Below are 26,626 nucleotides of genomic sequence, written 5' to 3'. Positions count from 1 at the left end.
AAATGTAAGAGAATAAATTCTACACTAGTATAATTGATGAAATGCACACAAGTATAATTCATGAGAATAATGTATATCATGATACTAAGAAAAAACTAAGGGTGACAATTGAATGAATTTGGGTGAATATGGATTTGGATCTTAAAGGATAGATTGAAAATCATCCATCAATTCATATAAAATCATATTTCTAAACTGTCGAATCTATCCAATCATTTTTTTTAATTTAAACTAAAATATTTTTAATAAAGCATTATTTGAAGGAAAAAAGCATTTAAAAATATATTATTTAATAAAACATTTTTAAAAATCAATTTAAAAAACATTTTTAAAATGTTTTTTTTTTATTAAAAGACACTTTTAAGAAGTGTTTTTAAAAAAACACTTTTTAAAAAATCTAAGTATTTAAATTTATTTATGATAGTTCTAAAAGGCAGCATGCCACTGTATTGTACAATCGTGCATTTTTTCTTGTGCTCAATCATGACACAAATGTTATATCAATCCTTATTGAAACTTTTTGAAAGAATATTTTGATAAAAAAATAATACTCTTGATGGAATCTTTTTGTTAGAAAGAGTAGTAATTTATATTTTGTATGTTGGGTTACATTTGCATAGCAAAGTTGGGTCTGCATGTTGCTTTATTTTTTGGATAGATTAAGTATCATCTAGATGGATATACCCATGAATATCTCTTTGATATGCCATGAATATTCATTAGAGATAATGGATGAATCTATACATTAGATTATATCCATTTAAATCCCTTAGTTCTAACGTATAGATTTGAATGAATTTAATTTGGATATATTTGAATGAATTATAGATTGTGAATAATTTTGTCACCATCAAAATTATTATCTGAAACTCACAATTCACTAGGGATGACAAAAATACCCGCCCCATGGATATCGGCTAAAATATCCACAATGGGTACCCGTAAAAATAGTTTATGGGTGGGAGCGGGTATCATGATATCCTCCCCGCGGATACCCACATATTTATAAATTTATTTTTTAATTATATAATTTATATATATTACATTTTTATTATTATATATTATCTATTTTGTATTATTTTATAATGACTTTTACCGATTGAAATATATGATAAATTTAATATCTATACTATATATAAAGGCAAAACATGGTGTAACTTCCACCATGGTGTAATTTCTATTTCCTAATTTTTCCTTCACATTATTTAATTTTTACAAAAAGACCATATAATCATAAATAAACATCACAAACACATTAATTAACTATATCTTTCACATTAAATTGAACATTATCATAAATACATAAAAATTATAACAAATACATTCTAATTCTAAAAATAAATATATAAAAATTGAATACGTAGTACCATGTAATATTGACCGGCAGACACGAAGTGCCTGTACACACTAGTATTAATAATGTTAATGTTGAAAGATTAATTGCTGGATATTTACTATGAAGTAAATAAATAATTTAAAAAAAGTATTCTTTGTTCTATATATATTAATCATAAATAATTAATAAATTGTGAAATTTTATACTAATAAAATAATATATTTATCTTAAAAAATTGAAAATTAGACCAATTGAATAAATTCAACCGTAAATTTAGCGCAAAAATTATATTTGAATTTATAAGTTGACAGACATGACAGTGCATGTCAACACTCTAGTTATTAATAAATTCAAACGATAGAAAAGCGGGTTGACAGGCATGACAGTGCATGTCAACACGCTAGTATACATAAATTTTATTATTTATCTAATAAATATTTTAAAAGTATTGATTATTATAAAATATATAAATATATATTGAAACTTAAAAACTCGTGAGGTACCCACAGGTACCCATAAATACTACAAGTATAGGTACGTGAAAGCACTACCTGTGTCCGTTCTGCTCCGTTGTCATCCCTACGATTTACCTACCCTTAACTCCATTGCAACATCCCCTTAACCTACACCTTGATTAGTACTTGTTATTACTGCCATCAACAATCACACCAACAATCCAACAAAAAACACAAGAACAAGACACTCCTTCAATCTTGTAACCCCCATCAACTCCATAAACAATGGACCAATAATAAACACAAATATATGTTCTTTGATAACAATAATCAAATTTGAAGTCAAAGTTGCTTTTTTTAATCCTAGATTTTGACAATTTTTTTAATTATAAAAAAAAATGTAGCTTGGAAATATGTGATATGATAGTAAAATCACAAATAGGTCTAAGGTGGAAAACCAGAGGGGAACAATGGCGATGTGGTTTTGGAGATGGCCCAACAAAAGGGGATAATGATGTTGTGATTCTGGACAGCAATCATGTTACAATGGGGTTAATGTCAAGTGAAATCTGAGCTTCACATTCAAATCTGAGTCCCATGCCCGTATTATGCCCGCAAAACTTATGTAGGCACGGCATGCCTGCAAAAGCTTAACAGGCAAAAACACATGTTATATCCGTTTTAAAACGAACAAACACATGTTATATCCGTTTTAAAACGAACAAACATATATGCGGGTAGCCCACGGTCATTTTCCTATTTACACTAAAAATAAAAAAAATGTGACTCAATACTAACTTATCTAATATCATTACTAAAAAAGTCTGCAATGTTGAAGTAACAATTCTAGCAATTCAATGATAATACTAACATGTTGTGAATCAATTCTAATAACATGATATTAGCAATTCTAGTAATAATCTGCAATAATAATTCTAGAAACAGTATGCAATTCAAACATAATACTAACAAGTTGATATGAGCTAATTGTTCCTGTGAATCAATTCTAGGCAGTAATAAAATCCACACTACATAACAAGTCTACAATAGATAATAATTCTAGTAACGTCTGCAATAATAATTCTAAAATAACCAAGTCTATAATATGTTCCCTTTTCTAAATATGGAGCTTTATGTTTTGTTTGTTTAGACCCAAATCTTGGTAAATCGAATGAGGTATGAAAAATTGTTATTGGTACATTTCCATCTTCAACGTCTTCTTTATGCCAAGCAAGTTGTTTTTATGCAAATGGAGACCATTCTAGAAGGTGAAATTGAAATCCAGAGATTCAAAGGATATAAGGAATTAGGCATTACATATTTAATAATCAATACTAACATGCAGTGGAAAAAGAATGGAAGTGAGTGAGTTGTGATTGTGACAGTGAGAAGAGAGAATAGAATTGGGTACTTGGGAGGAACCGTGATATGGAATGGAATGGAAGTATGGAACTTGTGAGTGAGTTGTGACTTGTGAAAGTGGGAAGGGTGAATGGAATTGAGTACTTAGGTGGGGTGAATGGAATTGGGCAGTTGGGCCTAAAAAAAACTTGGATCGTATGATGCCTCTGGGCGGCTGCGGAGGCAAGCAGGCCGGGCAAAATGTGCTACCAGGCAAAAATATGATGCCTTGCCGCATTTTTTGCAGGCAATGCAGGTCAGCCTACAGGTAATACCCATATTTCTATCACTAATTATTCTCATAATTGATACTTTGACTACTTAAATGTAAGAAAAAGGAATAAGGAAAAGGAAGTCAAAAAGATCAATGTTGAACTTAGAGAGTCTTCATCTATGCAACCCATTTTTTGTTATTAAATGGGTCCCTCAACTTATTTTATAATTGTTCACATTTCCCATTAAATTAAGCATTTTTTCTATTTTTCACTCCAATGGTGCAACTCACATTTTATCCTTAAAGGATCTCATCATCGGTCTACTTTTTACTGCGCTCTCTAAAGCGAATGTTGTTAAATGTTAAAAGTACACATTTAAAAATATTCATTCAAGCAGTGTTGTTAGTTGTCTAATTTATATTTTTAATAACGTCCATTTAATGGAACGTTGCTAAATGTCTATTTTATACTTTTAATCGCATTCATTAAACTAATGCTGTTAAATGTCACTTTCTCTTAATCTGAAGAAAATAGAGTCGTTGCATTTTCTTCCTTTTTCATTGTTGGTTAATATGTTTTCTCATTTCTCTTTCTTCATTTTTTTATTATTTTAGGGTTTTGTGAAAATAAGAACCATACTCTAATTAGAGAATGGTTCTCTATTTATGGACAAGAACATATCACTCACATCAGTACCAAAATTTATGGACGATCCTTATTTTGTTAAGGGTTACCGTTGGAAATGCTTTTATAGGACTAATATACTGATATGATGACATACTTCATTAAGGAATTATCGAGGCTATGTTTGGGAGTTATAGAGAGAGAAAATGAGATGAATCAAATGGCTAGGAAGGGGAGGAAGGGAAGGAAAAAAGAAGGTAATTTTCTCCCTTGTTTGAGAGTAAGAAACTTAGATGAAAAATAAAAACTAATAATAATGTAAGAATATTTTTTTATTTTTTATTTAAAATTGTAATTAACAATGAAAAATAGACAATAATATATAATTTTATAATTTTACTAAAAATATTAATATATTTTGTCATTTTTTCTCCAAAAAAAACCCTAAATTGAAAAAACTATAAGAATAGACACATGGAGGATTTTAGAGGGCTCGAGAAGCCCTCCAAAATATTTCTTTCTCATTCATCCAACTCCTAAATAATGAGGAGATTTTCTAAAACTATCTTTTTCCATCCAAAACCACACTCTCAAATAAAGTATAAATAAAAGTTGCACTTTCCTTAATCAATTATATAGGGTATTATAAAGAAGTTGCATTCAATAATTAAGTTAGTTGGAGTAATGTTTTGGAGGGAAGAAAAAGATATAGAAGGTTTAAAAGTCATATCATAATTATATTTAATGGTCATTTAGCCTTCAAAACCTAATTAAGAAAGGAACTATAATGATCTATAGAATTCAATACAATACATATTAGGTAAAAGTTAAATTTGGTACGTGATATATGTGATAAATAATACAATTATGTAATTATGCATAGTTAAGGGTCATTTATATGCGGTCATGAGGTGAATAGAAAAATGATGAGTTAGTATGAAAAATAGGGTGAATAGAAAGGGGCTAGACTCCTCTCTGTTAGTGGAGAGATAAGTTGTGATAAAATGCACTAAAAATTAAAAGATAATGATATTTATGATCTTTAATTTTCATTAAAGTTATAATTTTAACCTTAAAAATACATTATAAAATATAATTTGTCTCTTTGTTAATGGAGAATAGTCTTACTCATATAAAGAGGGTGAGTTAGTATGAAAAATGCCTTTACAATTGGACATAAAAAATAAGTGTTTTGTTTATCTAGTATGATTAATTTTTAGCTAATAATGAGTCGAGTTTTGTCGATTCGATTCTTTATCAATCTTATTTAATAGTATTAATTAATAAATCTAATACTTTACTATTGAAAACCTAATAAAATAAACATCTTCAGTTACTTAGTAATTAATACCCACTGCGTTACATATATTTATATTTTTGATGCGTTCACTTTTCAATTTACTATATTTTTTGATGTTTTAAAAATATAAAACTCTTATATTTTTTTCTTCTAATTATATTCTTAAATATTGGTTTATTCCAATTATATTCTTAAATATTGGTTTATTACTTAAAAGTATATGAAAATTAGTAATTATACCCTTTTTTTTTCAATTTACCCCAATTATTTATTAAATATGTTTATAACCTTAAATATAAAAATTAGAATTTAGTAAATAAAAATAATAATATTAAGAGTGTTAAGAAATGTTTGGGGCAGAATAGAGATTGAAAAATGGATAGTGGAGTAGTAGGGTTTGCAATAGTCAGTTATCACATTTATATAAACTAACCGCCCATGTTTTGAAGCTCATGCTCTCATCAAAACTTCAACTTTATATAACTTCAAGGAACCCTTTTCCCCTTTTCAATTCTTATTGTTCTTCTTTCTTCACCACACTCATTCACCATTTACAACAGAATCAGCAATTTTTGCACAATATAACCATGACAGATCTCACTGATTATAAGATTATCAAGGAAGGAGAAGCTGAGATTCTTATGCATGCCAAAAATGAAGTCTTTTATAACAAAGCTCAGGTTTTGTTTCGTTATTGTTTATTCATTTTTTTTAATTTCACTAGTTTTGGTTCATTGTGAGATATTGCTTGTTATTAAAAACCCATTTGAAATATGTGTTCTTTTTTAGTTGGGTATGTTTGTATTGTTGATTAGTTAATGGGTTTTGAATAATTACATGATGGGAAGTGAAGAAAAATTAAAATTTCAATTTTGAATAGTGGAGTGATGTTATAACCTTTCAAGTTTGTTCTGGGTATAAATTGTTTGAGAATGGATTTATTATTGCCTCTTTGCCTAGGACACAATAGGATAGAGATGCATTGATATGGAGTTTTTTTCATAAATAATTGCAGATGTATAGACCAAAGTATGCATTGATATGAATATTTAAGGCATCTTCAGTTTTGACATTAGAGTTTATCAGTTAACTAATTATTCTTTCTCTGTTGTTACACTTTTATGTGACACCTCATTTATTTGGTTGGTGTGAGCAGAAAGTTTTATTTTTGTTTAATGTAGCATCGTGGAATGGCTTGTTAGATTTTGTGGTTGAGAAATGACACTGATGTTTTATTCCTCATGCTTTAAAATATCAGGTTAATAATAGGGATATATCAATTGCTGTTTTGAGAGCATTTATATCAAAGCGCAAGGAGGAGCATGAAGCACTGCTGTCTAAGAGACGGAAAGGGGCACACAAAGTACCTGAAAACAATTCTTCGGAATCTGTTACGGAGGAAGAGGTGTCTCAGAAAACTGCACCAGAAGATCATAAATCTAATGGAGAACACAAGGTAGAGGAAGAGATATCTCCAGAAGAAGGAGAACCATTTAGTACCACGGAAGGATCAGTCAAGACTACTGAAGAATTCAATGCTACAGAAGAGAAAATTAATCCTACAGAAGTAAAAGTGAAGAGGGAACTGAAGCCGCCAAGAGTTCTTGAGGTTTTCTATATTCTTTGAATTTTTGGATTCCATTCATTTAACTTGTACATATCATCCAAGCATCATCATCGCAAATATCTCTCCATTTAATATCTGATTTTAAAAAAATTCTCTGTAACTCAAATTAAGAACAAGTATCATGTGTATTTGTCTGCATACAGGCCTTGTCAGCTTCTGGGTTAAGGGCTCTCAGATATGCCCGTGAAGTAGAAGGGATTGGTCAGGTTGTTGCACTGGACAATGATTCAGGTGCTTCACAGATTTTAAAGTTTGTATAAAAAAATAAATAGTATTTTGTCTTGCAATTGTATTTGTTTTAAACATGGAAAACTCTACCATTTGTGTAGTTTGTCTACTCTTCGTGTAGTTGTAGTAGTTACCTTTTCTTTGTGATTAGTGCTTCTTCTTTGATCATTGAGATTATACGTCTGCACTCATCATACTGATTTTTGCTTCTTACAGCTTCTGTGGAAGCTTGCAGAAGGAACATCAAATTCAATGGTTCAGTTGCAGTTTCAAAAGTGGAGTCTCATCTTGCTGATGCTCGTGTATACATGCTAACCCACCCTAATGAATTTGATATGGTAAGTGGATGCTACTGCTTTGTGGGTTTATTCTCACGTTTTAATCTAAAAAAACTTAGTTTGGTGAAACTTATCCCAGACCATATAATATAGGTCCACAACTTCAACCACTTTTATGGTCTTAATGTTCTCTACTTTTTTCAGGTTGATCTTGATCCTTACGGTTCGCCTTCTGTGTTTCTAGATTCAGCAGTTCAATCTGTTGTTGATGGAGGCATGCTGATGTGTACTGCAACAGATATGGCAGTGCTCTGTGGTGGAAATGGGGAGGTTTGCTATTCAAAGTAATCTTCATACTCTTATTGGTTACGAACTTTCGTTCAACATTATTTTGATTAGTGGACTGATATTCTTGCAACATTCATACTAGATATGGGTCGTACCCACTTAGAGGGAAATATTGCCACGAAATGGCTTTGAGGATCCTTCTGGCTTCCATTGAGGTATACATAATGCTGAATCTCTTGACAATGAAAATTGAAATTATTTAATTTATTTTCATAGAAATTGATAGATGTTTTGTTTCAATATATATAGTCATACAAATTACCTTGGAATTCCATAGTTTTTATTCGATTGTCTGTTCTTTTGCCTCTACATGTATAATGATATCATGAAAGTCGATAAAACTATTGACATGTGAGGGAATGTCAGTTAATGGCTACATCAGAAGCTCCTTTTCTAGTTCCTACACAATCTGTAATAAGTTTTGCTATAATTATTGCGTTTTCTTGGTTCTGATTGTCTTTTGGATTACTGCCTCATTAAGAATGTTTGTAGTTATGGACAGCTTCACGAGAGTTAGTGGACGAGTGAACATACAAGGAAAAAAGATTAGGAATAAATTTATGCAAAAGAAAGTTGGAGTAACACCTACTAAGGAGAAAATTATGGAAACTTGCCTAAGGTGGTTTTGTTATTAAAGAAGAACAATAGATGAATTAATGAGAAAAGTGGACCAAATGAATGATATTTTGATTATAAGAAGTAAAAAAAGACCTAATAAAACACTTGTTGAAACCATTAAAAAAACCATTTAAATTGTTTTACTGAAAATTTGGTTTTTTATTGATCCCAATGACAATGATCTATTTATATGACGTGATTGCTGTTTTATATGCTTTCTAGTGGAGTTTCTGTCTATCTATACTCTATAGTAGTACATGTTTTAAATCATAATGCTACAGTTGTAATGTTGAATTGTTATATCTTAAGAACCATATGGAAATTTAAAAAAGATTTAAGATATTATATGGGCCCGACATATGTTCTAGGAAATTCATTAAAATATATATTTAAAAGTGAATCAATGTTTGAAAATATCATAGACATGATGTATCAGTTTGACAAAATCATATGACATACATACATTGTTTTGTACAATTCTATTTCTGTTGCCCATGTCGGATGTGGAATTACTACCTACGGAATTGCTTGACTAGAATATTTACACACCTATTAGACCCTGTCACATAAAACTACATGACATTGAATTAATGAGACAATGAAAACCAAAATGGGGACCACACTATATTCTTAAGACATAAGATATTTTGATGGTCTGATGTAAGGTGAAAATAATAAAACAGTGTAGTTTTATTACAACAACCAAGTCTTAGTTCCACTAAGTGGTGTCGTTGCATGGATCAAATAATGCCATAATATTCTATCTTAAATCCTGTTCATGGACAAAGCATTGTTCTCTATATCTTTTTTAATTGTTTCATGTATCGTTTTTCTTGGTCCCCTTTGCTTTTAGATATTGGTCTAACCTCCATTTGATATAATCTCCTTACCCCCTAAGATGCGATTCTAAGGTCTCATCGCACATGCTCAAACCACCTAAGATGCAATTCTACCATCTTTTCTACAATAAGAATTATCCCAATTTTCTCCCTAAAATGCATTCATTCATAATCGTACATTTTCTATTGTGTTCACTCATCCAACACAGCATTCTTCGTATTGTTTTAATTAAAATCAGGAAATATTTATCCATCTGTTTCAAAAATTGTAAATTTGAGTTAAAAGCATAAGGCCCTGTACTTCCTGGGTCATGCATGATGTACAAGGATACAATTGCTAATAATATCTTTCTATTATTTGAATGCCTAGGTTAATAATATATAGCCAATCATACACCAAAGACACTGTTAGGTTTTGGATGAATTGAATATTTATCATTTTATTATTTATTTTGTATATAAATATAATATTTTGCTCTTATGGGATGCAGAGTCATGCTAATCGTTACAAGCGGTATATTGTTCCTGTGCTATCTGTTCAGATGGACTTCTATGTTCGCGTTTTTGTTCGCATATATACGTAAGTATTGGTTTCACTGTTCTGTTGTTTTAATATCAAATTTGTTAGCGTCTATGAAATCATTATTCCATCATTTTCTTTGACTCAAACTGAGATAAAATAATTGATTGCAGTTCTGCTAGCGCGATGAAAAACACTCCCCTAAAGCTTTCATATGTTTATCAATGCACTGGTTGTGATTCTTTCCACCTACAGCCCATTGGGAGGAGCATTTCCAAGGTGTGTATTTTGCCATCTTATTGCACTGAAACTTGTATCTGTTTTATGTATAGCAAGAACTGGATTTGAAAACAAATTAATTAATTCTGATTCACTGATTTTTTGGGTAAAAAGTCAACCTCATTACCTGAACAAAACTGGACAATGATTCAGGTGCTTCACAGATTTTAAAGTTTGTATAAAAAAATAAATAGTATTTTGTCTTGCAATTGTATTTGTTTTAAACATGGAAAACTCTACCATTTGTGTAGTTTGTCTACTCTTCGTGTAGTTGTAGTAGTTACCTTTTCTTTGTGATTAGTGCTTCTTCTTTGATCATTGAGATTATACGTCTGCACTCATCATACTGATTTTTGCTTCTTACAGCTTCTGTGGAAGCTTGCAGAAGGAACATCAAATTCAATGGTTCAGTTGCAGTTTCAAAAGTGGAGTCTCATCTTGCTGATGCTCGTGTATACATGCTAACCCACCCTAATGAATTTGATATGGTAAGTGGATGCTACTGCTCTGTGCTTGTATTCTCACCGTTTAATCTAGAATATAGGTCCAAAACTTGTGACCCTGTGGGAGTAACTAAATGCATTCCCTATCATATATATATATATCATTATAGCATTATATTATTATAGCATTTAATCACTTTTATGGTCTTTATGTTCTCTCTTTTACAGGTTGATCTTGATCCGTATGGTTCTCCTTCTGTGTTTCTAGATTCAGCAGTTCAATCTGTTGTTGATGGAGGCATGCTGATGTGTACTGCAACAGATATGGCAGTGCTCTGTGGTGGAAATGGGGAGGTTTGCTATTCAAAGTAATCTTCATACTCTTATTGGTTACGAACTTTCGTTCAACATTATTTTGATTAGTGGACTGATATTCTTGCAACATTCATACTAGATATGGGTCGTACCCACTTAGAGGGAAATATTGCCACGAAATGGCTTTGAGGATCCTTCTGGCTTCCATTGAGGTATACATAATGCTGAATCTCTTGACAATGAAAATTGAAATTATTTAATTTATTTTCATAGAAATTGATAGATGTTTTGTTTCAATATATATAGTCATACAAATTACCTTGGAATTCCATAGTTTTTATTCGATTGTCTGTTCTTTTGCCTCTACATGTATAATGATATCATGAAAGTCGATAAAACTATTGACATGTGAGGGAATGTCAGTTAATGGCTACATCAGAAGCTCCTTTTCTAGTTCCTACACAATCTGTAATAAGTTTTGCTATAATTATTGCGTTTTCTTGGTTCTGATTGTCTTTTGGATTACTGCCTCATTAAGAATGTTTGTAGTTATGGACAGCTTCACGAGAGTTAGTGGACGAGTGAACATACAAGGAAAAAAGATTAGGAATAAATTTATGCAAAAGAAAGTTGGAGTAACACCTACTAAGGAGAAAATTATGGAAACTTGCCTAAGGTGGTTTTGTTATTAAAGAAGAACAATAGATGAATTAATGAGAAAAGTGGACCAAATGAATGATATTTTGATTATAAGAAGTAAAAAAAGACCTAATAAAACACTTGTTGAAACCATTAAAAAAACCATTTAAATTGTTTTACTGAAAATTTGGTTTTTTATTGATCCCAATGACAATGATCTATTTATATGACGTGATTGCTGTTTTATATGCTTTCTAGTGGAGTTTCTGTCTATCTATACTCTATAGTAGTACATGTTTTAAATCATAATGCTACAGTTGTAATGTTGAATTGTTATATCTTAAGAACCATATGGAAATTTAAAAAAGATTTAAGATATTATATGGGCCCGACATATGTTCTAGGAAATTCATTAAAATATATATTTAAAAGTGAATCAATGTTTGAAAATATCATAGACATGATGTATCAGTTTGACAAAATCATATGACATACATACATTGTTTTGTACAATTCTATTTCTGTTGCCCATGTCGGATGTGGAATTACTACCTACGGAATTGCTTGACTAGAATATTTACACACCTATTAGACCCTGTCACATAAAACTACATGACATTGAATTAATGAGACAATGAAAACCAAAATGGGGACCACACTATATTCTTAAGACATAAGATATTTTGATGGTCTGATGTAAGGTGAAAATAATAAAACAGTGTAGTTTTATTACAACAACCAAGTCTTAGTTCCACTAAGTGGTGTCGTTGCATGGATCAAATAATGCCATAATATTCTATCTTAAATCCTGTTCATGGACAAAGCATTGTTCTCTATATCTTTTTTAATTGTTTCATGTATCGTTTTTCTTGGTCCCCTTTGCTTTTAGATATTGGTCTAACCTCCATTTGATATAATCTCCTTACCCCCTAAGATGCGATTCTAAGGTCTCATCGCACATGCTCAAACCACCTAAGATGCAATTCTACCATCTTTTCTACAATAAGAATTATCCCAATTTTCTCCCTAAAATGCATTCATTCATAATCGTACATTTTCTATTGTGTTCACTCATCCAACACAGCATTCTTCGTATTGTTTTAATTAAAATCAGGAAATATTTATCCATCTGTTTCAAAAATTGTAAATTTGAGTTAAAAGCATAAGGCCCTGTACTTCCTGGGTCATGCATGATGTACAAGGATACAATTGCTAATAATATCTTTCTATTATTTGAATGCCTAGGTTAATAATATATAGCCAATCATACACCAAAGACACTGTTAGGTTTTGGATGAATTGAATATTTATCATTTTATTATTTATTTTGTATATAAATATAATATTTTGCTCTTATGGGATGCAGAGTCATGCTAATCGTTACAAGCGGTATATTGTTCCTGTGCTATCTGTTCAGATGGACTTCTATGTTCGCGTTTTTGTTCGCATATATACGTAAGTATTGGTTTCACTGTTCTGTTGTTTTAATATCAAATTTGTTAGCGTCTATGAAATCATTATTCCATCATTTTCTTTGACTCAAACTGAGATAAAATAATTGATTGCAGTTCTGCTAGCGCGATGAAAAACACTCCCCTAAAGCTTTCATATGTTTATCAATGCACTGGTTGTGATTCTTTCCACCTACAGCCCATTGGGAGGAGCATTTCCAAGGTGTGTATTTTGCCATCTTATTGCACTGAAACTTGTATCTGTTTTATGTATAGCAAGAACTGGATTTGAAAACAAATTAATTAATTCTGATTCACTGATTTTTTGGGTAAAAAGTCAACCTCATTACCTGAACAAACAAATACATAAAAGAGCATAGAAATATAAAAGTCTCAAGTGCCCACCTTGTAGAAAGGGTTCCCCTTAAGACTTGATCATATTCTACCCCATCACTACATCATTGTCAGCATTATACTAATGCAACTAATCAAGATGCATTTATCCTATTGTTTTGAAAAAAATCATCACTATATCAATTGCCTTAAGTTTGCTTTTGCATATCTTCTCCACACACCATACTGTGTCTATGTACTTCAATACTTCTTCCTATGTTTATTGGCATTTTAGCATGGCGATCTTTGATGTTCTGTAATTATTAAAGCTATTGTCAGTGTGGATGTCTCTTCTATCATTGTCCTTTAATTCTTACATCTAGCTTCATGATTGCTTTGCCTATTTTGCTTGCCAGGTGGGTCCTTTAATTTTCGGAACGCTAATATTTTATAGGTGTCATTTCCTTGAAAAAATTATCTTGAACATAGGATTTTGGGTGGATGATCAATTATATTAAAATGATATGATGCCTTGAAGGGGGAGACCTTATTTTCACTATTCTGTTTTTCAGAATACTAGTGTCAGATATTTGCCTGGCTATGGTCCTGTTGTTCCTCAAGAGTGCACTGATTGTGGGAAAAAGTTCAATATGGGTGGCCCTATATGGTCTGCTCCGATCCATGACCAAGAATGGGTCGCTTCTATGCTAGCAGATGTGAAATCTACAAAGGCCAGATATCCTGCGTATGAACGCATATCTGCTGTGTTGACTACAATATCAGAGGTCTGTTTTTTTTTATGAAGTCTATTGTTTGATACAACACACAACATTGGGTTTGGTATGATTCAGAATGTGGTGTGTTTCTTCACGTGATCTTGCTGGAAATTATTTTCCTTATTTAGTTATTCTAATATTTTATGTGCTCTTTTCAGGAATTGCCAGATGTTCCCCTTTTTCTGAGCCTGCACAACCTCTGTGCAACCCTTAAATGCACTTCTCCATCGGCAATCATGTTTCGTTCTGCTGTGATCAATGCAGGCTATCGTATATCTGGAACTCATGTTAATCCTTTGGGGCTTAAATCAGATGCACCCATGGATGTCATTTGGGATATTATGCGCTGCTGGGTAAGACATTGTTATCCATAATTATCGCTATCTTTCAGCTCGTGGTTAAGGCTTGTTATGTTTATGTTTGAACTCTTTGTTGCTGTACCTGCAATGTGTGCAAGTTTGCTTATATATTAAGTGCACTATTATCACTTTTTAAGTACGGTATGAGTATAATTTTTTGTTGCATGTAAATGACATGTTTCCTAATGCTTTAGTATTCTGGCGAAGTCAGTAAGAATGATTTTCTTTCCGATTCTTAGATCACTGTTTTACCTTTCTCTGCAGGTGAAAACTCATCCTGTGAAAGCTCAGACAGAAGATCTTCCAGGAAGTGTTATACTTGCAAAGGAACCTGTTCTTCAGGTATATTTAACCCCTCAAGTAATCTGATGTTAAATATAGGGCCTGTGCCCCATTCTCTTTCTCTCCTTTATCATGTGATCTTGGATGGGTATGAAGCATGACCTAGCAAAACACAACTTGAACATCTTCAATCATTTGTAAATGTATTTTATGACCACAAAATTATAACACATGAGAATATTTGTGTAATTTATATATATCCATTGCTTGGGCCATGAAGGGTTGCATCACTTTTGGCAAAATTAACTTTTTAAGCCTAAACAAAGGCCTCCTTAGTGACAGTTGTTGATTTCATAAACTTTGCTTACCTTTGTCCCTTTTTAGGCGAATTTCACTCGAGCTGTGGCATCTCTGAGCAAGGCACAAGCTAAGAAGGTTGCACGCTTTCTTCCAAATCCGGAAAGACATTGGGGTCCAAAACTTAGGGCAGGACGTACAATTACTAGCAAGCATGTCTCCCTTTTAGGAGAAGCAGCAGTTAATGGAGTTCTGAACCGGGAAGACAATGAAGAACCTAAAAGTAAGAAGCCGAAGACGGATGATAGTATCACATCTTAGCGCATAAATGATGTTCTTAAAATTCATTAGTCAATCTGGGGGTCTTGGAATGTTATATTTTTTGGTGACTAGAGAAAGCCTATTTGTTTTCACTAAATTTTGCAGAGTGAACTTGTGTTAAGAGATGCCTAGATAGTGTGCCTTGTTCCTCAGTTAATCATGGCAAGATTAAGGTACTTTGCATCAAATTAGATATTTGAATCTTGCAATTTTATTTATTTATTTCTGGAACTTGTATTGTGGGGAATAATATTTCCTTTTTCTCATTGAATTTGTATTTGTTGTTATAGTTGAATTTCCAAATTTTGACTTGCTTGGAACCATGTTTTCCAAATATTTACTATCTTGATGTTGTGTCCTACATGTGCACCCTGTGCATAAATAATGAAAGATCTTTCTGACCAACAAGTTTAGGCATGCAAGTTCTTGAAGGACATCCAATCTTGTATCGGCATTGCCTCTTAGTGTTTATAAGGATCGCTTAGTCCATGAGGCTCCTACTTAGTGGGGTCTGAGAAGGGTAAATGTAACCTTACACCGTGAGTTAAAGACGATTTACAGGATTTGAACTCAGGAGCTCATTGTTTACTAGTGTTTGCTGGCTACTAATTTTATTTGCATTTTATTAAACTCACTGAAATTAACTGGGAGAAATTTAAAGAGATCATATGATTGGTGGGGATTATAATAGTCTTTGTATTTTTTGAAAACCCAAAATAGTTCTCAATTTTTAATATAGGTTAAATTAGTTATTTTTATGATCAAATTAGTTTCTATCATATGTTGTAAAATATGCTAGAAATGATTAATTTGACCTCATTTTAATTTTTAGGGATGATTTTTTGGTTTTTCAATTTTTAAATTTAAACTGGTAAAATTAAAAAAATATGAGAGATTGGAATTAATATTTACTCTAATATAATACTAAATCAAGTGATCAGAAAGATTCCATGGAAATTATTTTACTTGTATTGGCTGTGGAGAGAAACTGGATCTAGATTAAACAGGGCGCTGAGAAGTATTGTACTACTCATATTATTCGATGCCCGTCTTTCATAAACATTGCATGTAACTAGATTTATTGATGTACCTCTCTATTTGGACCTACAATTGTAATTAGAATGTATTTTTAGCAAGAGAAAGAAATGTATAAATTATACTATTATATTATCGAACATTCATATTTAATTATAATTTTATAAAAAAAACTAACACAAATTATTAGTGAATGATGTACTAATTATGTATAAATATTTATAATAACAATGTATAAATATTACTCTTATTTAACAAAAGAAACTAGACTTATTGAAATTAATATTTATAACCTAAGTTTCACTTTGCAAATGATGACACTCCGTTCTTACGAAATAACACAACATTGATTTAGTGATATAAGATTCTAATATATCTTAAACAAGGGAAATAATAAATGCTGAGAGGGACAATCCTACGCACATAAAGGGAGGAGTTCCTTACCATAAGGGGAAGAATATATTTAGTTATACAAAAAAAACTTTGTTTTGGCATGAATTTGCTTTTGAAAGCTAATTTTCAAGGGTTTGGCCTCTAAAGTGAAGTGAAAATGCACCAAATTAACATGATGAGTAGTAGAGATGTATGATAATTTATTTAATGATCTATATCATAATTTGGTTTCTTTCCAATGAAAGCTGCAATATGGAGGAGCTATCAACAAGTATGTTAAAAACCTAGAGCAACTTCTGAGAACAAATCTCCAATCAGTTTATTTTAGTAAAACAACCAAGCATTTATCTCAGTGGGTGGTAACAGTTACATTGATCGAACAACCTCATAATACTCTATCATGAATAATCAGTTTAATTTTTTACTTAAGACTTTAATTTTGAAAATTCATTACTGTCTTTTTAGCAGTAACCATTCAAAAATGCAGCCATAGCCTATATGGTGCAGAACATGAAACATAACTACATAACTACCTGGTCCAGTTGCAACCTCTGCTTTCTCGAACCAAACTAGGAGTGTGTGGCAACGATTTGAGTTGCAGAAAACTATTATAGAGTTCCAATAAAGTTTCACTTTGGATATCGACTATCTAATACAACATTCATCTTTTATCCGGGCTTATGACTCATTATAGTATAGCATCAAGAATATATAGACAGGTTTTAAAATCACTAAAAGAAAAATCAAACTTGTGAATGCATTAATATAAAATTTGATCACAATTGTTCACTAATCATTAATAGATATGCCTTACATTAATATTCTTCCTAGAACAATTGATTCACATGAAACTCAGTGCTTCTTTATGATAATCTACTCCTCAAACAAAAATGACAAGAAAACAATGATCTAGGCCATTGTACTTTATTGCTTCTAAATTCAAAGCATAAAGTTACAGCAAAATGCTGTAAATTTTAAGTGCTCCTAACATTAAGTTGAACATAGATGCTTAAAAATAAACTTTAGTATAATATAAATAGCTCCAAATTTGATTTTATGCTTTGCCATTGGCAATAGATGCTCCTTGTGGATTAAGCTCATCCCAAGCTTCAATCCAAGTAACCATAGCATCAGCTAGCTTATCAAAGTAAGGATCAATCTTTGAGAGTTTTTCCTTAACTTGCTTTGAAAGCTCCATGTAGCACTTCTGAACAGTGGTTGCTTCTTTTGGAAGAGTTAGGCTTTGGAAGAATGGAATAATATCTTCCTGCCAGAATATACCTTTATACTCTTTCCTCAGGTTTACAAATGGGTTACTTGCTTTGCTGTGATAGATATAAGGTAAACCAGTCTTGATTCCTAGCCCCAAATGGTCACAGATTACCTGAAACAATTTTCATCATAATATCTCTTAAGTTGTTTTTGTACAATGATAATCATCATACTTGTTCGGATGGGTAATCACGCACCCCGAAAGGGATTAGTTCCTTACCCATAGAATGAGAAAATACTCTTAATAGTGCCAAAAAAAACATGTAGCATTTGGCACCAGAACATAACAATTGTGTCATGTTCTATTGTTTTTATAGAATATGCCAAACATAAGACATGTGTGTCAAATGCTACAATGTTCATTAGCTGCTGTGAATCATAAATCACAATAATTATAGGTATAATAAAGCGAAAAAATGAACCTTGCAGCACCAGCCAGCCCACATGTCGTCGTAGCGCCCGATCGGCTGACCATCTCCCATGAGACCAAAGTACATTGCTGGTCCAATAAGATCGCGATCGAATGCGAGGTTCATTCCACACATTGGAAACAATGTGCCTTTAGGAATGGTCAGAACAGTATCCACATACCTTATTCACATAATCAAAGTAGTCATAATCAAACATAAGGTAATAATAATTTTAATTATCAAATGCTTGTTTGGTTCATAAGGGTAGTATATCATAGTCACACGACTCTCTTATTTAGCCTACATAACAAATATCGAATTCTACATACAGCGTACCACGTACTACGTACCAGGTTCATTTACGAGCTCGATTATGTTACATAGTACATATATGTTACCTAGTGTTCCTCTCAAGAGGTTTGACAAGCTGTGTAGGAGCATCATAGTCAGGGATATTGAGCCAGAGTCCATGAGAAACAGCAGTGGGTACACCTTCACGAAGACTGAAAGGGTATCCACGAACAAAATCAGCACCTTCTCTGAAAGGGTCATAGAGGGTATTGAAAAACAATGGAGTTGAAGGACACAGAAGGTTCTTTATATGCTGCTCAAGTGCATTAACAGCTTTTCCAGATGGATCATTAGCCACCTATGACACAAAAATTTGATAGTGAGAATGAAATTATGATTCCTATAATGCCAAAATCTAAGTATAGATTTATAGAAAATGAGATTGAGTCATTTTTAATCATATGATTAAAAGTATGCATATTTAAAGTGATGAGTCTATATTGGATGGATCTTCCCATAATATTATTTTTGTGTGAGTGTAATATTACACATTCTCACTATAAATATATTTAAGACTCAATTAACTATTCAGCATTGGATGCATTTGTCTCGCACCATGCTCCACTGGATCGCATGAAGTCGCATTGAATTAAAAAATAATTCACACAACATTGGTTTCAATCTATATTGCAATGACTATAATCTTAGTAACTGCAATTGTGACCGAAATCGCGACTATAACCACAATTTAAAACATTGAACTAATAGTGGATGATGAGTGATTATGTAAAAAACTATAATTAGTAGTCTTTAACAAAAAGTAATAAAAAAATAGAAGAGAGATAATAAATGGTTAGAAAAGTCACAAAGCAATCATCATCAATGGTGAAGATATATTTCTTCTTAGACACCATGTAGCCAAAGCATCTACAAGCAGAGTCCTTGAAGGAGATGCAAGAGGCTCTAGGACCAAGAATCTTGTTGATATCATTTCTATTATATAGCTCATAATCAAAACCAGAAGGTACATTAATGGTTTTAGAAGGGTCACCATCTTGAACAATAATCAAATGATAAGGCTGCAAAAATGGCCTCCACATTTCAAGGAAATCAAGGTTCCTTATTGTAGGTATCACAATATCAAGTTCATCTTTCAAAGGTGGTGGTTGTGTAACAAAAGCATTAGCCATATTGCACAATATTAAGGTTTAAGGTTGTTGTGTGAAAAGGTTGTTTGGTATGAAAGTGAATATGTCTTTTTTGTAGTGCATGAGAGGGAATATAAGAGGAAGAGAAATGAAGGAGTAACATGTGAAGTGCCTAAGTTGTAGGCACTAGTGTGGAGTTAAAGGTGGATTCATGTGTCTTAGTTTTTAAGGTAAACTATGACTATTTCTTAGGGGTGGCCGTACAATGTGGTAACTTTGTGGATGAAATTAACAACAAAAAGAGAGGTTCATATTTTTATTTAATCAATTTAGTTATTATGGGTATTTGTCTTGGAAAATTCATCATTACATTTATATATTTTTTATATTACTTATAACAAATTTATTGATAAGTTTACCAAACTCAATAGAATGGTAGAAGATTGGAATTTTAAGCATCCTAATATGGTTTGATCATATCGTATGTGTAGAAAAGACTTTTTTGATATGGGAAAAAACTATTTTGATAATATTTATGTCTAGAAAGAAATTATTTTTTTATGTTTGGTTTGAATACATCCTTATTATGTAAAGAAAATAATATTTCTTGTATATGTTTAAATTAATTTTGCAACTTATAGATCAATCTATTAATGTAAATGTTGATATTCAGCCAATTATATCATATTAATATACAATTGACACATTAATGAATAATGACACTATATTATTAAACTTTAATAATCAATGACATTCTATCATATTACATGTATAAAGTTTATTGATTGAGTATAATGACATTATTAACCTTTCATTATATTTACTCGTAAAAATTAATGAATATTAGACAATCCTTCGATGTAATATTGATTTTCTGGTTAAAAAATTTAGTATAGAAAATAGTTGCTATATTAATACATGTCATATTTTCACAAATAAAAATCAACACAAAAATCTAAAGAGAGGGTGATTTGAAGTCTTAGGGGTTACATTTGATAAAGACGTGTAACTAATCAGATGGAAAACAAATCATAGGATGTGACAAAAATCATAGATTGGTAAGAGAAGAAAATATAAATAACATGACATGGATTATTTGTAAATTCATTCATGTACAACTTTTCATGTGATATAACACATTTCTCAAAATATTTTTATTAGCAAGATTTTGGATTCAAGTTTTTGAGTCTTTTCATCCAAAGGGGAATTGGCTTTAGAATTTTTTTTGAAAGCCTATGGAACTAGCAAAATGACCTCTTAAACTTTATAATCAGAATTATCATATATTTCTTTGTCACAATATGAATATCAGAAGAATGAACTCATCATTAATTCAATTCTTATTTTTTAGTACAGTCAAGGTAAGGTAACCTTCACCAAGTAAATAACTTTTATAGAGTGTATGATTATTCCTCTTAACAAATATCGTTTTTATGAATCAAATATTTAATTTTTTGAATTTTCCATCTAGTATGACTTTACACTATTAGACTAATATTTTATTGGTATTAATTCAATTTTTATTGCCTCTAAATTTAATATGTAAATGTTAGATCTTAAATGGAGTTTCTAATCAATCCCATTGGAGGAAGTGAAGACAATAATTAACATATTTTTTTGTTTGCACTTTAACTGTACTCGAAGATACCTAAGTCAAACAAATTGAAGCATCCTTTTAAATAATATTTACTACTTATAAAGTGGAGTATTAATGTATAATATATAAAAAAAGTAGGTAATGAATTAAAATTTGTATGTCTTTCAGAAATGAAGGAGAAATCTGAAATTTGGGGAAACAAATGTGAATTCCTTTGGAAGAGGAAAAAATCACATGGCATGCCACCTTGGAAGAAGTAAATAGACCAGGTTATTGAAATTTTAATTAACTATTTATGTTTTCATTGATTAATAATGTTTTAAAATAAAATGAAAAAACTTAAATAGTGATTGATCGATAGGGAGGGTCATGAACAATTTAGAATGTCAAATATATTATCTGATTTCAAATTGCAAATATGTATCTTCTGATGTATTTAATTGTGAATTTAATTAACTGAGTCAAAATAAATAACTTAAAACATTGTCACATTAGTGTTTTTTCCTCTTTTTTTGAAGTGTGAAAATAGTTAATCGTTAGAAAAGTCTAACATTTTGTTAAATGTATAATGATTATCCTTTGAACCTTTCACTCTACATACCATATATTATTTTATTCATAAAAAAATATTAAATCATTTTATGTTCTTATTAATAAAAAGAAATATTTTAAGAAGAGAAAAAATATATGCACCAATAGTGTATGAGTTTTATACACTGTCATTGTATCATCATCATTGAATTTTTATTATTATTAACTTCTCAGAAAATGTATTCCAAATGAACGATGGATGATAAAGTGCATATGTATAAATCTTTACATTGTCAGTGTACATTTTACACTCTTTTTAGAATAGCCCATAGAAATTAGGACACATGTGGGCTTATCCACATGGCCCACAAAATTCTGTGATGAGCACATACATTTTCAATTCGTTAGCCATTATCTGGCCCATTTGTGATGTGGGCATTTATATTAGGCATGGTTACGGTCTAGGTGCTTTATGTGTAAATTTGGACAATTAATTAAATTAAAAATGTCATTTTTGGTCCGCTTGCGAGTTAGGTTTTGGAGGTGGATGAATGAAAGACTTCAAGTCATCTTATAAATATATTTTTTGACTTTGAAACCTTCTTTTTCACTTTACCCCCTCTAAAACTCAAATCGCAAAAAACATCTAGGGTTAGTTTGATAGTTGAATTTTGGAGGGGAATGAATGGAAATGGAAGACTTGAAAGTTATTTTACAAGTGTATTTCATGACTTTCAAACTCACTTTTAGGAAATAGATTGCCCTGTGCTTGGATTCTCCCTTAAGCCCAATTAGTCAACCTAAAGTCTCAAACCCAAACTTTCCTTTCTCATATTCCATTCCAAGTTCCAAATTTCCTTGCCGAGTCACTCTATGATATGTGTAACTAGAAAAACTTATATATAAAAAATCAATTTCCTTGGTATAAATTTATTTGTTAATATATTTTGACTAAACTATTTCTAAACTCATACACATTATCATGCTATATTATAAATATTTCCTTAGTCTAAACTTATTTGTTAATAAATTTTGACTAAACTATTTCTAGTAGCTCTATCATTGCATATTATAAATAAGGAATAATGTATTTTTTATTACGAAGAGAAATTATTTCCTTAAACTCATTCAATGACTAATACTTGTTATAGTTCTATTTTTATTTTTCATTTTAAAATATGACAGTGTCAGCTATTGAGTGGATTTTCATAGATAATCTCTTTCCTATATTTGAATATACATTATTCTCTTATAAATATTATCTTATTCTGAATTTATTCGTTAATGTTTTTCTCATCCTTTTGGATAAGGAACTAATCCCTTTTGGGTAAGGAACTAATCCCTTTTGGGTTCGTGATTATTCTTTCCAACAAATATCGCTTATAGGAATCGAATCATTGATTTTTTGATCGTCTTAAAGATCTAATAAAATCTTACACCTTATTGGTATTTGTTAATATATTTTCACTAAACTATTCATAATCACTCATTCATGCTATCATTGCATATTATAAGTGTTTACCTGGTTTAAGTTTATTTTTTAACATATTTTGACTAAACTATTCCTAACCACTCATCTACGTTATCATTGCATATTATAAATACTCTCTTATTCTAAATTTATTTGTTAATATATTTTCACTAAACTATTCATAATCACTCATTCATGCTATCATTGCATATTATAAGTGTTTACCTGGTTTAAGTTTATTTTTTAACATATTTTGACTAAACTATTCCTAACCACTCATCTACGTTATCATTGCATATTATAAATACTCTCTTATTCTAAATTTATTTGTTAATATATTTTCACTAAACTATTCATAATCACTCATTCATGCTATCATTGCATATTATAAGTGTTTACCTGGTTTAAGTTTATTTTTTAACATATTTTGACTAAACTATTCCTAACCACTCATCTACGTTATCATTGCATATTATAAATACTCTCTTATTCTAAATTTATTTGTTAATATATTTTCACTAAACTATTCATAATCACTCATTCATGCTATCATTGCATATTATAAGTGTTTACCTGGTTTAAGTTTATTTTTTAACATATTTTGACTAAACTATTCCTAACCACTCATCTACGTTATCATTGCATATTATAAATACTCTCTTATTCTAAATTTATTTGTTAATATATTTTCACTAAACTATTCATAATCACTCATTCATGCTATCATTGCATATTATAAGTGTTTACCTGGTTTAAGTTTATTTTTTAACATATTTTGACTAAACTATTCCTAACCACTCATCTACGTTATCATTGCATATTATAAATACTCTCTTATTCTAAATTTATTTGTTAATATATTTTCACTAAACTATTCATAATCACTCATTCATGCTATCATTGCATATTATAAGTGTTTACCTGGTTTAAGTTTATTTTTTAACATATTTTGACTAAACTATTCCTAACCACTCATCTACGTTATCATTGCATATTATAAATACTCTCTTATTCTAAATTTATTTGTTAATATATTTTCACTAAACTATTCATAATCACTCATTCATGCTATCATTGCATATTATAAGTGTTTACCTGGTTTAAGTTTATTTTTTAACATATTTTGACTAAACTATTCCTAACCACTCATCTACGTTATCATTGCATATTATAAATACTCTCTTATTCTAAATTTATTTGTTAATATATTTTCACTAAACTATTCATAATCACTCATTCATGCTATCATTGCATATTATAAGTGTTTACCTGGTTTAAGTTTATTTTTTAACATATTTTGACTAAACTATTCCTAACCACTCATCTACGTTATCATTGCATATTATAAATACTCTCTTATTCTAAATTTATTTGTTAATATATTTTCACTAAACTATTCATAATCACAGCAGTGGGTACACCTTCACGAAGACTGAAAGGGTATCCACGAACAAAATCAGCACCTTCTCTGAAAGGGTCATAGAGGGTATTGAAAAACAATGGAGTTGAAGGACACAGAAGGTTCTTTATATGCTGCTCAAGTGCATTAACAGCTTTTCCAGATGGATCATTAGCCACCTATGACACAAAAATTTGATAGTGAGAATGAAATTATGATTCCTATAATGCCAAAATCTAAGTATAGATTTATAGAAAATGAGATTGAGTCATTTTTAATCATATGATTAAAAGTATGCATATTTAAAGTGATGAGTCTATATTGGATGGATCTTCCCATAATATTATTTTTGTGTGAGTGTAATATTACACATTCTCACTATAAATATATTTAAGACTCAATTAACTATTCAGCATTGGATGCATTTGTCTCGCACCATGCTCCACTGGATCGCATGAAGTCGCATTGAATTAAAAAATAATTCACACAACATTGGTTTCAATCTATATTGCAATGACTATAATCTTAGTAACTGCAATTGTGACCGAAATCGCGACTATAACCACAATTTAAAACATTGAACTAATAGTGGATGATGAGTGATTATGTAAAAAACTATAATTAGTAGTCTTTAACAAAAAGTAATAAAAAAATAGAAGAGAGATAATAAATGGTTAGAAAAGTCACAAAGCAATCATCATCAATGGTGAAGATATATTTCTTCTTAGACACCATGTAGCCAAAGCATCTACAAGCAGAGTCCTTGAAGGAGATGCAAGAGGCTCTAGGACCAAGAATCTTGTTGATATCATTTCTATTATATAGCTCATAATCAAAACCAGAAGGTACATTAATGGTTTTAGAAGGGTCACCATCTTGAACAATAATCAAATGATAAGGCTGCAAAAATGGCCTCCACATTTCAAGGAAATCAAGGTTCCTTATTGTAGGTATCACAATATCAAGTTCATCTTTCAAAGGTGGTGGTTGTGTAACAAAAGCATTAGCCATATTGCACAATATTAAGGTTTAAGGTTGTTGTGTGAAAAGGTTGTTTGGTATGAAAGTGAATATGTCTTTTTTGTAGTGCATGAGAGGGAATATAAGAGGAAGAGAAATGAAGGAGTAACATGTGAAGTGCCTAAGTTGTAGGCACTAGTGTGGAGTTAAAGGTGGATTCATGTGTCTTAGTTTTTAAGGTAAACTATGACTATTTCTTAGGGGTGGCCGTACAATGTGGTAACTTTGTGGATGAAATTAACAACAAAAAGAGAGGTTCATATTTTTATTTAATCAATTTAGTTATTATGGGTATTTGTCTTGGAAAATTCATCATTACATTTATATATTTTTTATATTACTTATAACAAATTTATTGATAAGTTTACCAAACTCAATAGAATGGTAGAAGATTGGAATTTTAAGCATCCTAATATGGTTTGATCATATCGTATGTGTAGAAAAGACTTTTTTGATATGGGAAAAAACTATTTTGATAATATTTATGTCTAGAAAGAAATTATTTTTTTATGTTTGGTTTGAATACATCCTTATTATGTAAAGAAAATAATATTTCTTGTATATGTTTAAATTAATTTTGCAACTTATAGATCAATCTATTAATGTAAATGTTGATATTCAGCCAATTATATCATATTAATATACAATTGACACATTAATGAATAATGACACTATATTATTAAACTTTAATAATCAATGACATTCTATCATATTACATGTATAAAGTTTATTGATTGAGTATAATGACATTATTAACCTTTCATTATATTTACTC

The 26,626-nt window shown here is 30.6% G+C and overlaps 2 protein-coding genes across 3 annotated transcripts; one reads left to right on the top strand and one right to left on the bottom strand.

Moving 5' to 3' along the window:
* Window positions 5,695-15,584, top strand: LOC109336434 (probable tRNA (guanine(26)-N(2))-dimethyltransferase 2). The gene is made up of 12 exons (XM_019573029.1): window positions 5,695-6,011; window positions 6,590-6,940; window positions 7,102-7,189; window positions 7,403-7,524; window positions 7,669-7,808; window positions 7,895-7,967; window positions 9,761-9,849; window positions 9,963-10,068; window positions 13,822-14,034; window positions 14,184-14,378; window positions 14,649-14,726; window positions 15,051-15,584. The coding sequence occupies exons 1-12, from the start codon at window positions 5,784-5,786 to the stop codon at window positions 15,282-15,284; spliced, it is 1,917 nt and encodes a 638-aa protein (XP_019428574.1). The 5' UTR covers window positions 5,695-5,783; the 3' UTR covers window positions 15,285-15,584.
* Window positions 17,473-25,912, bottom strand: LOC109335059 (UDP-arabinopyranose mutase 1). Of its 2 annotated transcripts, XM_019571105.1 has the most exons (5): window positions 25,519-25,912; window positions 24,854-25,010; window positions 18,793-18,886; window positions 18,407-18,575; window positions 17,473-18,096 (listed from the first exon to the last, which is right to left on the bottom strand). In XM_019571105.1, the coding sequence occupies exons 1-5, from the start codon at window positions 25,840-25,842 to the stop codon at window positions 17,767-17,769; spliced, it is 1,074 nt and encodes a 357-aa protein (XP_019426650.1). In that variant the 5' UTR covers window positions 25,843-25,912; the 3' UTR covers window positions 17,473-17,766. The 2 variants fall into 2 exon arrangements, with proteins under 2 accessions (XP_019426650.1, XP_019426649.1); XM_019571104.1 differs by lacking the exons at window positions 24,854-25,010; window positions 25,519-25,912 and adding an exon at window positions 19,552-19,945 and having other exon boundaries at window positions 18,793-19,043.

Source organism: Lupinus angustifolius, chromosome LG20, assembly GCF_001865875.1.
Source record: "Lupinus angustifolius cultivar Tanjil chromosome LG20, LupAngTanjil_v1.0, whole genome shotgun sequence".
Taxonomy (NCBI): domain Eukaryota; kingdom Viridiplantae; phylum Streptophyta; class Magnoliopsida; order Fabales; family Fabaceae; genus Lupinus; species Lupinus angustifolius.
This window is presented reverse-complemented; position numbering and strand designations above follow the sequence as displayed.

What these genes read in the sequence shown, in the direction of transcription:
- LOC109335059 (XM_019571105.1), bottom strand. Translation starts at nt 25,842, where the DNA reads ATGGCTAATGCTTTTGTTACACAACCACCACCTTTGAAAGATGAACTT. An exon ending in CCATTGATGATGATTGCTTT is followed by an intron (nt 25,011 to 25,518) that starts GTGACTTTTCTA and finishes TTTGTGTCATAG; the next exon opens with GTGGCTAATGATCCATCTGG. An exon ending in CCTCTTGAGAGGAACACTAG is followed by an intron (nt 18,576 to 18,792) that starts GTAACATATATG and finishes TATGTGAATAAG; the next exon opens with GTATGTGGATACTGTTCTGA.
- LOC109336434 (XM_019573029.1), top strand. Translation starts at nt 5,784, where the DNA reads ATGCTCTCATCAAAACTTCAACTTTATATAACTTCAAGGAACCCTTTT. An exon ending in GTTTTTGTTCGCATATATAC is followed by an intron (nt 9,850 to 9,962) that starts GTAAGTATTGGT and finishes AATTGATTGCAG; the next exon opens with TTCTGCTAGCGCGATGAAAA. An exon ending in CAAAGGAACCTGTTCTTCAG is followed by an intron (nt 14,727 to 15,050) that starts GTATATTTAACC and finishes GTCCCTTTTTAG; the next exon opens with GCGAATTTCACTCGAGCTGT.